We start from the raw sequence: 13,069 nt of genomic DNA, 5'->3' as shown, positions 1-13,069 counted from the left end.
CAAACCACAATACTTACACATGGACCTAATTTGGCACAGGTACTTCTTTTGTAAATACCATGTTATTTTTACAGTACCACATAAATAACAATGCCAATTTTCCAAGAGTAAGATTGCACAAGTCTAGATTTTTTTTTTTTAAAGGATTGGGAAGAAAACAAATATGTAGCATAATTACTAGCTTAAAGTAGACAGGCCCAGACAAATGTTATTACGTTTCTTCCCTATCAAATGCAATACTTGAGACAATTACAAAAATATTTCTCTGATAATCATCTCACCTAGTTTTAATCACATTCCGAGCAATACTTGCATATCTAGTGGTCAATCAGATGCTCTATAAAATCTATAATCTATGACAAATGTGCTGCATTTCATATAGTGGTTGGGAAGGGGGAAATGACAAGATTAAAAATAGATTCTGTATTTATTCAGGGCATGAACTTCATGACAATTCTTTGCTTCCAATTTTGGGGTAATTTCATGATCACATCATTTGACAGTGACTGATTTCCCGAAGATTAAAAATATGTTATCGCAAACTTTTCCAAAGTAGGCAAAAATATATAAAAGTAGATTTTGTTACAGAATACAAGCAGTTCCTGCCTTGAACACACCCAAGATGTGGATGACTACTATGCAGATACCATAGCCAGCCCTCCTCTCACTGGCACTTCTGGTTTCTTTTATATCTATACTTTCTTGCTCTGCGTTCTACTACCAAATGATAATAATAATAATAAAAACACTGCCTCACTCCTGGGAAGATTACATCCTTAATGCTCCCAAATCCCTTTCCAACTAGCACAGGATTCTGAGTACTAGGTGCTCTGAATTAGACCTCTTCGTGCTGATTAACATACATACGTAATGAGAAAAGATTTGGAGTCTATAATACTATTTATGCAATAATTCTGCTTTATTGCCTATCAAATATAATTTTGCACTCTGCAATCTTAACTACTGTTCAGAAGGCATTTTCTCTGAAGAATAAATGCATTTTAACTTAGAAAATAAACCTATGTGAAGGTTCTGAATGGTAGGAATTGATGTTAATATCCTGAGATAGGTTTTATTTTCATTAAGTTTAGTGGATGGGAAGAGAAACAGAGCATCAAAGACCCAAAACAATTTATTAATTTCAACTTCTGTATTTCAACTGCACAACACCAGAAGTACAGATTTTGGAAAAAGAATTATCTACTTTAACAAACTGGCATAAAGAAAAATGCAATGAGATTGTGGAGTCAGAGCTGGAAGTCACCTTGCAAGATTATCTGCCTTTTAAGCTGCCTGAAGGAAGCTCAATGTTTCCAAAATCCAATATGCAGTTCTCAAGGAACAGCCAAGAGACTAGTGAAATGCCATAGAATTATGAGTGTACCAAATTAATAAGATAGCACCCAACACCCAAAGCTGCAATGACATCATCCCCTGGGAAAATGCTGACTGTCAAATTCTACACCACTGCTTCAAGTCTGTTCATTTCCAAGTTCAGACAGTGGTTTCATGAGATTACAAAACTGAACAAAAAAGATATTACACCTTTTCCCTCACCTTTTAAGTTATAGCTTTTTTACCAACAGAAAGGTCCTAGACTCTCTGCTAAAGATATGCATAGGCTTTACAGTTTTCAATATAGTCTTGGCATTTCCAAAACTGACCTCTTCTTTTTATCTGGAACTGTTTGTTAAAACTTTCTTTAGGGCTTCCCTGCTGGCGCAGTGGTTGAGAGTCCGCCTGCTGATGCAGGGGACACGGGTTCGTGCCCCGGTCCGGGAAGATCCCACATGCCGCGGAACGGCTGGGCCCGTGAGCCATGGCCACTGAGCCTGCGCGTCTGGAGCCTGTGCTCCGCAACGGGAGAGGCCACAATAGTGAGAGGCTCAGGTACCGCAAAAAATAAGAGTTGGCAGAAAATCTGTGACCATTGTCATAACAGCTTCAGCAATTCAATAATTCAATCTAGGTAAAAGGAAATTGAAAGTCCCAGTGGCTGGTTCAAAATACAGAAAAACTAAACATAGAAACTATATACCTGAATCCAATCTCTATAACTCAAGGAGTGGAAAACAAGAGTGCTTTGTAAATACGAGAAATGTTACTCCAAGGAAATGTTTTCCATAAGACCTAACATGATGCTTTGGGATCTTAAAGTTGCTGTAGACCATAGTGGTGTCTTGTTATTTGCATTCTGACACTCAGAGATCAGGATGATTCAGTGATAAGCTTGGGCAAATCCGGTCCCTGGCATTCTGATTTACTTTCCACTGGGGAAAATTTTATTATATTTTAATGCCTTCAGGGAATAAAATCACCTTACATCTTATTCTAATCTTTAAACTGACCTCAAAATAGAATACACTTTTCCATTACATCATTTTTGCCAACAGCCTTTCCTAGAGTTTAAGTGATTCCTTATTAGCTTTAAAATAAAATTTAAAACACTAACCCCGCCCCCACCCACAGCCCCATTCTCAGAGATGAGTGCATCTCCATCCATAAACTCTCTTTTTAAGATCATGCATCCGTCCACTTTTCAGCCTCCTCACTGCCACCTCCGTAGTTCAAGTCAACATCTTCTCCCATATGGAGTAATAAAATAACCTTCTCATTCGCCTTCCTGCTTTCCCTTTTGCCCTCCGAACAGCAGCCTGAGTCACATCAGGACTCCCTTCTGCTTAAATCTTTCAGTGGCTTCTCACTGAATTGAAGATATTGTCATGACCTACCAAGTCCTACACCCGCTGGCCCCTGTTCATCTTGCTAACCTCGCTTCTTCTTTTCCATGCTGTGCCCTCTGCCTGAACTCATCTTGGCACTCTTCTTTCCCTGGCTGATTTCTTTTCATCCTTTAGGCTTCTGCTTAACTGTCACCTGCTCTGAGAGCTCTTTAATCAGTTTGCTTTAGAGCACCTGGCACCTGCCACTCCCTGCCACTACCTGCCACTCCCTGCTCTGGCTCCACTACCTACTCTTTTTTTTTTTTTGCAGTACATAGGCCTCTCACTGTTGTGGCCTCTCCCGTTGCGGAGCACAGGCCCCGGACGCGCAGGCTCAGTGGCCATGGCTCACGGGCCCAGCCGCTCCACGGCATATGGGATCTTCCCGGACCAGGGCACGAACCCATGTCCCCGGCATCGGCAGGCGGACTCTCAACCACTGCGCCACCAGGGAAGCCCTCCACTACCTACTCTTGATCACGTACATGAACTTCTTGTAGAGCATTTACTGCCATTGATAATGGTCTTGTTTTTCAGTGCACTGACTGATTGTTGGGTCTCCTCAACCCCAATGTGAGCTCCAGAGGGAGCCTGTCCACCTTGTCTTTCTAGTCTGTCTGAATTAAAGAATAAACCAACAAAAAAAAATTGAGGTGGGAAAATGACTAAAATGAAGCTTCCTAATATAACACCATGTATAAAATCTTGGCCATTTTTTTAAACTCCTTTTTCTTCACAGGATCAACTAGGACTGCTTATGAACTACCAGCCTGCTGCCTAGATATTCATTTCATTTCAATAGTCAACATTTAGATGCCTCTCTCTTTGTTGTATTAGTCACCAAGGCCTGTTGATTCCCGCATCTAATTATTTCAACCTTTTGTCCTAATCTCATCTTTCAACACCAACTCCAATCCTCCCAGTCCATACTCTCACTCCCCTTCTGTGGATCACAGAAATGGTCTCCTAACTGTTCCCTCACCGTCAGTCTCCACGTATCCTCTTCCTGACAGATGTATCTTCTGATGTCACTTTTAACCTGTTACTTCGCTTTGCAAATCCATGTTCTTAGTACAGTAGGTCCAAAATTCTCAAAATCCAAATTATATTCAACTGTATTCTTCCCACGTGAATCAGTCAATAATATTTCCCATTACTCCCTTAAACAATTCCTCTGGTCTACTCAAATACTTACTTTTCTATCCTTGAAATAAGTCAGGCTCATTCTCCCTTGGTGCTTTTGCTTAGCTATCTCACAGACTGGGAGGCTTCTTCCCCTCCATCAATCTAAACCAAAACATTTTCTTCAAAGCATAGTTCAAATCCAACTTCCCTAATTAAGCCTTTCCTCCCCGTTCCAGCCCACATGTTCTTTCCTTTTTCTCAATTCTTATAGCACTGAAACCACTGTTCCATGTAATATTTGATTATACAAGACCTATTTTTGTTATTATTCCATTATTTCCTAATTGTAAATTTTATCTCCCGAATTTGACTGCAAACAAGGACTGTGTTATTTCCTTTTATACTCTCAGCAGTGGCAAAAGTAGCATAGATCCAATAGGAGCTACTACGTTGACTTAATGATTTACAGGGTTCTAAAGATGAATCCCTTCAACTACAAACAACAATTTTAGATGACCTGTAATTCCTAAACAGACCATATTCTCTCTTACCCCTAATCTTTCCCACGTGAACTCCTGATGCCTGGAATGCTCCCATTCTACCTTTATTCATCTGGGAAATTCCTAATTCTTTTTCCAATCTCAAATCGGACATTTATCAAGGAAAGGGAAGTACTCCTTGCTCCCTTTTTACCCACCCATCTACCCCAGTATCTATGTACAGTGTCACTCCTATACATTCCCACCGAATGCTCTTAAGCCATAGCACCTGGCATGCTATATTGTAAATGACTATCTGCCCGCGGGCCTCCCTGACGGGTCTGTGTGCCACCCGGGCTCAAGTAATTTATCTTTTATCTTTATAGTAGCAGACTGATCATGTTTTATTATTTTTTGAATAAGTAAATGAACAAACAAAAAAGTTAGTAATGAAGCCTGTTTAAAGAGCTAAGAATTTAGTGTAATAAGTTATCAATTTAGTGTTATGTAATTTCCAACAAGGTAGAGTTCGTATCATTTAGAATCCCCATTTGTTTTTAAGTCCAAAAATAATTATTAAGCACCCACTATGTGTCAGGCACTGGGGATACAGAAAAGACTCAAACACATAAAAATCCCAGAACTTGCATCTTATTAGGTGCGATAAGCAGTGGGGTATGGTGTTTGCTCTGAATGAGTTGGAATCCAGAGAATATTTCTGAGCAGAAGGTTTCTTTCTACATGGATGCTGGCACTGAGATGATGCTGGCTTGGACCAAAATGGTGGCAGTTTGAATGGTGAGCAGTAGTTAAATTATAGATCTACTTTAAAGGCAGAGCCAATAGGACTGACTGGTGAACTGGAAGCAAGGAATAAGAGAAAAAGAATAGTCAGGAATGGATGTTAGTCTGTGCAACTGTGAAATGGAATTTGTGAAGGGCTTGGAAGGGTTTCATTTTGAAAACAGTGTGTAGATATATGAAGAGATTCTCTAAAATTAGGTCTTAAATTTTAATATTCTATTTTGTATAACTGAACTTCTCTTGGGCATGTTTCTAATGAATAATAAGGGTCACTTTGGCTTCTTAGACAAATTGTTAACACTAAGTAGAAAAATCTGGGACAGTTCAGCCAATGCAGCTCCATGAAGCACTGCCTATATCAGGCACCCTACAAGAGCAACTGCAACTTTTTCTCCCAGACTGTCTCAAGTTCTATTTTTTAAACAACTAATACAGTGTAGCTTAGTGCTAGAGGTTGCAATTTCTATGATTTCTAAAAACCACTTCAAAGATCATACAATTATTATCATTAGCAATATTAATAATTACACTTTGAATTTTATTAAATAATGACTTGGATATCTCTCAAATGGAGACTTATGAAAGAGGCCAAAATTTTTACCTTGCCCTAGACCATAATCTAGTCCAAGGTCTGAGGAGATGGCCTTGACCTAGGAGTAGAAGACCATGGAGTAAATGTCGGTGACCTAGAATGACTTAATCCACCTAAGACTGAGATAGAACAGTAAGAGACTTGGGCTGTCAGGCAGCTAACTAAACAACCTAAATAATCAGCTACTGTGCTTAATGGCTATAATTTTGGGGTAAGGCTGGTAATAATGGTTTATTTTTTTCATGTGTTGAAGTATATGTCTGCAAAACTTACTGAATTTGGGATTCAAAAAATGAGACTGTTTATAAACATAGGATGCAACACTAAGTCTGTATAATGACTAAGTCTCTTGGAGAATAATTTAGTGGTGGTCATGATGAGTTATAACGTGGACATTTGAGTTTTCATTGGGCAGAAACAAACCATTCTCACTCAGTCTGTGAGCTTTTTTTCCTTCCAGACTCTAAGTAGTATACACAATAAACAGTTATTTCCATAGTAGAAATGGCCAAGATGTCTAAGCTCCAAAGTTAACCTGTTATTATGGTTAGATATCAAGGTTGCCATTCTTCCAGATTTTCGCAGCCACACAACTTTTGACCTAGCTGATGGAGATGTAAGAGTAAACATAGCTCTTTGACTTCTTAACAAAGGCAAAAATCAACATGCTAAGGTATTTATTTCACTGTCAAGTGTTCCAGCACAAAGAGGCATTACAGTGGATTCACATAATGACAGGACACTACAAATTCCTCTCAAAGGAAAATTCTAAGCAAGAGTTCGTCCATAAACTGTCCATGTTCACTTATTTAGGACTTTGATATAAGGTATTCATTTGAAAACTGTATACACTTCATAATCTATCAATGACATCAAAGAATAAAATTAAAACTTTTAGAATCGTAATTCACACACTCAAATCAGAGGTCAAGCCCATGAGAGGAAATCTCATCACAAGCATGCATGGAAGGGGAGAATTCCCTTTGCACACATATTTCCTTCATAATTGTGATGAGTCCATTTCCTTCTCTTTATTGAAAATTATGCTTTAAACCCACCTCCTTCCATGAAACAAGCAGCTGTAATTCCTCCCAATCCTCACGGCATGGCAAGCATGGCTTTCACTATGGGGTCTGCATTTATATCCTCTGGATATTTCTTGGGCACTGAAGGACTAACTAACAGAAGAGAAGTCATCTACATGTACCCATTCTGCTGCCTAGTGGATGCACAGTCAATCCCCAAAAAGAGACCACGTTCCACTGTGACCCTTTTTAACAGTATGACATGCAACATGATTAAAAGGTAAAAGGGCAAGGGCTTAAACTTTCATGCTTTTGTAATCTTAATGTTTCAGTGTTAATTTTTTATACATTTGTGTTATTAGAAAAACATAATGCATGAAAAAGGCCTGAAATAATCATAATAGACAAGTATGTAAGAATAGGAACAATCTGTTCAAATGTAGAGTTAAATTTTATAAGTTGAAGAACATGATATCAAATAAGAACTTCATGAAAAGAATGTCAAAATTGTACTCAAATCGTTTCTTTCTGTACTAAAGAATCAAAGATGCAGGAAAATTTTAAACTACTTGTCCCCCCCAAAAAATCACCATTTCAAGCTATTTCCTGATGTTCTTATCCTTTAGTCAAATGACTCAAATGAACTGCTCTCGAGTTTCATATGGATTTTAAACAACTCAGTATTCTGAAATAATAACTAATTCATTTCCATCATTCCTTTGTTCAAACCTTTAAACTCTCTTTTCAAAATCAATTTACTGAAATCTAGCTTTCTACCTTAAGTCGACCATTTTGACCAACTGTAAAAAAATTCAAACAAGTGAATTTTAGCTCACAAGCTGTACCAAAATTAAAAAACAAAATAAGTTGTCTCCTACCTATGGTTGTAATAACAGTGCCAGCAAAGAAGAAGGAACTTCCCAAATCCCAGTGACTGATTTGATTGGAGGTGTTTCCTAAAGGTATAATCCCTGCATTTATTGCTGCCACTATTTGCTGCAAGTTTAAAAAGAAATTTATCAGTACACATGAATCACATGGAGGCATCAAACAGTATATATTCCACCCCACACGACCAATTAGACAAAGAGCATCAATTCTGAGGTTTGCTTTTCCATTTAAAATATACAATATAGGTTAAAACTTTACACTAAAGAATTTAATACATTAAATTATAAGAAAATTATATTTGATATCGAGTGAATGAATCTGCATAAAGCTTATCATATTGTGTTATGATATGCATTCATATCATCATCCAGTACCATATTTAGCAACTTATTTGAATTAACAACTAAATATAGCAATAATTTTTGGTAAGCACCACAGAGTTAAAATATCAGATTGCAAACTACAATTTAAATACTATACAATAGCTTCATCAAAAAAACAAGTATTTCCAAAGTGCTAGTCATTTTGAATGGTAAACATAGGTATCCAAGCCTGGGTTGTGTACAGCAGTAGAGAGTATAATATCAGTAAGATCCAACAAAACAGGCTAAAATGACAAGGAACAGACAACAGCACTTCATCATCAAGCTTGAGTCAGTTCATTTATATCGAGATTCTTAGAATCTCTACAGATTTTTATAAATTCTATGACAGTGAGTATCATCAATGACCTGTAGATGACAGTCAACAGTATTCATATAGGAACACTAGAATCTGGATGCTGCTTTGAGTATTACTGGGAGACAGACAGAAAGATGATATTATAATCCCTTCTTAATCATCAGATGGTAGGGAGGGAAGAGGGAGCTCCAGAAACACAAACATAGAAGAGAATAAGTTAGGAGGAAATGTGTAGTAAAAGAGAGACATATAGATGGTGGCAAAAGACATTTCTGTTGGAAATACAGTTTTTAAATCTTTATCACTTAATTTCCAGATTTTAAAATTGGAAGGACCTTCATTTGATAGGCAAGGAAATTAGAGACCAAGAAAGATAAAGTGACTTGTTTAAAGTTATATAGTTTATTGGCAAATGGACAAAAACTACACTGTGAAAATGGAGGCACTATCTGAAGTTAATGACATATAAATGACATGTAAGTTAATGACAATAACTATCTGAAGTTACTGTCAGATGTAAAAGAACAGGTAATCCAGAGCTGAAATGCAATATAAAATCTGTTGTCTGACTCATCTTAAACTATAAATTGAAACTTCAATAGTTAATTGAACTGTAATGTTTTTATTTACTTTAACAATGATATATATTCATTATTTTAAAAACTTAGGAAAATACATCAAGGCATAAAGAGGATAATAAAAATTTTTCATAATTCCAGAATTCAGAGACAACCACTGTTAATGTATTAAGGTATCTACTCCTGGCATTCTGCTACACATTTTACATATATGGATTTATGAACTATATGAAATGTATTCTCTATTTTTATTTAATATTATTCTATATGCGGTTTTCCTTGTCATTGCCATATTTACTTAATCATTGCCCAACATGTAGACATAAATGCTGTTCTAAAATTTGTCTTATTATAATAAGTGCTGCTATGAACACATTTGCATATAAATATTTTTTCATTTCTGAATATTTTTGTGGGAGAGATTGCTAGAAATAAATTTGCCACATTGAAAATTATGAATATTTTAAAGCACTTGATGTATAGTAGCAAGTAGCTATCCAAGAAGGTTGTTATAACTTATAATTGCCCCCCAGCAATTTACAGATGCTTAGCAATACTATTACCTCTGATATTAATATTTTATCTTTACTGAACTGATAAGAATTGTTTACATTTACGTATCCTTTAGTGAGTGAAGTTGAACACTAATGTTTCCTTTATCATATATTAAATGCACACAAATACACATATATAGACATATATGCACAACACACAATGAAGCTGGTTTTGAGGTAACTGATTATCTGACTCTCTACTGTAAATATAATATCAGATAAGGCAGGTCTCCCTGATTATCCTTCTTTGAAAAATGTTTTTTTGCAGTTACTAACCTATTATTCTTGCATAAACTTAGGAATCATATAGTTAAATTTTATAGAAATTTTCATTTTCACAGGTTTAATATATTTCTGTTGTTTGGATATATGTGAAATCTATAAATTAATTAAGAAAAATGAGCACTATTATAATAGTGAAACTTCCCATCAAAGAACATGGTGTGAATTTCCATTTACTGAGTCTCCTTTCATATTCTGAAATAGACCATTTTTTGTTATACTCCACATAGGACTATAAGGTTATTTTTAGATATTTTACTTTTTTTTTCCATTTTATATTATAACTGGTTATTGCTGTTGTATACACAAGTATATATTGCCCATTCTTTGAGCCAGCAACTTTCAAATTTTTTAAATCTCAGAACCACTTTACGGTCTCAAAAATTATTGTAGACATCAAGGAGCATCGGAATGTGAGTTATAACTATTGATATTTATATTTTTGAATTTCTAACTTTCAAAATGTTTTCATTAATTCATGTAAAAATTACAATAAGCCCATTATATGTTAAAATAAGTTAACATACTTTTATGAAAAATAATTATGTTTTCCAATGCAAAGATTTAGTGAGAAGAGAGGCATTGTTTTAGAATTTTATAAATCTCTTAAATGCCAGGCTTAATAGAAAACAGATTCTAATATATGCTTCTGCAACCAATCTGGAAAACAGTATGGCGGGTCCTCAAAAAATTAAAAACAGAACTACCATACAATCCAGCAACTCCACTTCTTGGTATTTATCCAAATAACATGAAAAACATTAATTTAAAAAGATACATACCCCTATGTTCAGTGCTACATTATTTATAATAGCCAAGACATGGAAGCAACCTAAGGATCCATCAATAGATGAATACATATATAATGGAATATTGCTCAGCCATCAAAAAGAATGAAATCTTGCCATTTGTAACATGAATGGACCTAAAGGGTATTATGTTAAGTGAAATAAGTCAGACAGAAAAAGACAAAAACCATACGATTTCACTTATATATGAAGTCTAAAAAACAAAACAAACAAAGCAAAATATAAACTCATAGATACAGAGAACTAGTGGTTGTCAGAGGGGAAAGGGCAGGCAGCTGGGTGAAATAAATAAAGGAGATTAAGAGTACAAACTTCCTCATAAAATAAATAAGTCATAGGGATGTGATACATGGCAAAAGGAATATAGTCAATAACACTGAAATAATTTTGTATGGTACAGAAGGTTACTAGCTTTATCATGACGATTATTCTGTAATGTATTTAAATGTTGAATCACTCTGTTGTATACCTGAAAATAACATAATACTGTATGTCAACTGTACTTTAATTAAAACGTATATTTTTATATTTTATAGACATTTCTTCAACACATTCATTTATTCAAAAAAATATTTATCAATTTTTTATGGTGCTAGACAATAGGGAAACAACAGAGAAGTGAAAACATGGGTGGTATAGATGAGAAAAGATAAGGCATGTCTTTAGATTCCACCCAATTAAGTAAAATTATTTTATTTAGTAGAAGCAAGCTAATTCCTCCAACAATTGACCTAATATAGCCTCCATAGCTAGCATCATCATTTTAGCCTATTCTTTTGCTTGTCAGTGACGAGGTTCAGCATTACCCAGACATTTGGATAAGTTCCACAAATTATTTAAACCCAAAAGAAGCAAATGGAGACTTAGAGACAGTAATGTCTGGCAATGTGTGGGTCGTAAATAGTTATCACAGAGCTGTGATTATTGCAACAGAGGCTTGAGATGGAACCAGGACTATGTCACATCACTATGAGAATGAGTCTAGCGTGAGGTCCTTTCTCTGGAAGATTCTTGTAAGTTTATATTTTTAAAGAGGACTATTTATCTATCTATCTATCTATTTATTTATTTGGCTGCATTGGGTCTTCCTTGCTGTGAGCAGGTTTTTCTCTAGTTGCGGAGAGCAGGGACTACTCTTCATTGTGGTGCACGGGCTTCTCATTGCGGTGGCTTCTCTTCTTGTGGAGCACGGGCTCTAGGCACGCGGGCTTCAGTAGTTGAGGCACATGGGCTCAGTGGTTGTGGCTCATGGGCTCTAGAGCACAGGCTCAGTAGTTGTGGCACACGGACTTAGTTGCTTCATGGCATGTGGGATCTTCCCAGACCAGGGCTTGAACCTGTGTCCCATGCATGGGCAGGCGGATTCTTAACCACTGCGTCACCAGGGAAGCCCTATTTTATATTTTTGTACGAGGTCCCCTGGTCAACATCCACAGGAAACTGGATGCCCTTGACAAGTGCACTGACAGTTCTAAGAGTCCCTACAATTTCAACGTCAATTCAGGCCATCAGAGCACTTAAAAAATGTCTTCATGAGAACTGTTTCTGTATGTGCCATATTATGTGATTAAAGTAACAATCACTTCATCTGTAATAAAAATTCACTTTTCCACTAACTGTAACTTTTGTGGACAATCAAGTCATGTTCACAATTTATGAATAAGTTGAATTTTTTAGGTTAGGGTAAAGAGAATGTGGGATCCTAGGCATTTAATCCCGAAGTACTGATTAAGGGAGGACTTCCAAATTTAACATACAATAGAAATAGTACAAAATACCCTTGATTGGATTCACACTCAATTTTTGCTTTTCAGTTAACTGACAATCATAGAATATGCATTAAGGAAAGGCAATTGCAAACACGATTCTAGTCAAGAATAGGAGCTTAAACTTAAGAAATAGAGCTCTGAGAGGCTTATAGTCCTAGAGAGGATAAAGGCTAAATTACTCATAAAGTAATTATAAAAAATCTTGGGTTTCCATGACAATGATGGCTTTAGAATCAAAGTTCACTGAGTTCTAATGTGAATTTGTGTATTCTTGAATTGTAAGAAGTTTCTGTCTCAATGTCATCTGGTGTTTTGGAACTATATCAAGCTTTAACACCGAACAACAATAAAACACACTTACTTGTAATTGTAAGAGACTAGTATACCCTTGGAACTCAAGGCAATCACTGACAACCATGAAAATGTTCCTGTGTGTCCGATGCCTAGGAACAACTTTAGCATGTGTTATAAAGTGCTTGACTAGCTGTTTTTTCATTGAAGGAAAAGATATTATAAAGTAAGTAACCCCGGGGAAGGCCTGAAGAATATATTATTTTCAGAGTAGGTTATATTGTGGATCTTAAAATACAAGTTCTGATTTCACATTTGTTTTTCCCTTTGCTCAGATGCTCAGATGTTCATGTTCACCAGAACAATATAGACTGTTACGAATGCCTTCCATGAATTCCTCCTCTGTTAACATCATAACCAAGATTTCATTAAAATATGCTATCATACCTATAATCCTAAAAGTAGG

The 13,069-nt window shown here is 36.1% G+C and overlaps 1 protein-coding gene across 1 annotated transcript in view; it reads right to left on the bottom strand.

The window, feature by feature from the left end:
- Positions 1-13,069, bottom strand: part of KCNK2 (potassium two pore domain channel subfamily K member 2) — a 166,448-nt gene that overhangs the window by 114,002 nt on the left and 39,377 nt on the right. Inside the window, exon 3 of the mRNA XM_060088497.1 lies at positions 7,627-7,744. Coding sequence (XP_059944480.1) covers positions 7,627-7,744 — 118 coding nt within the window. The remainder of the gene's footprint in view (positions 1-7,626; positions 7,745-13,069) is intronic.

This window comes from Mesoplodon densirostris, chromosome 2, assembly GCF_025265405.1.
Source record: "Mesoplodon densirostris isolate mMesDen1 chromosome 2, mMesDen1 primary haplotype, whole genome shotgun sequence".
NCBI lineage: Eukaryota > Metazoa > Chordata > Mammalia > Artiodactyla > Ziphiidae > Mesoplodon > Mesoplodon densirostris.
The sequence above is the reverse complement of the archived record's forward strand: the minus strand, read 5'-3'. Positions and strand labels throughout refer to the sequence as shown.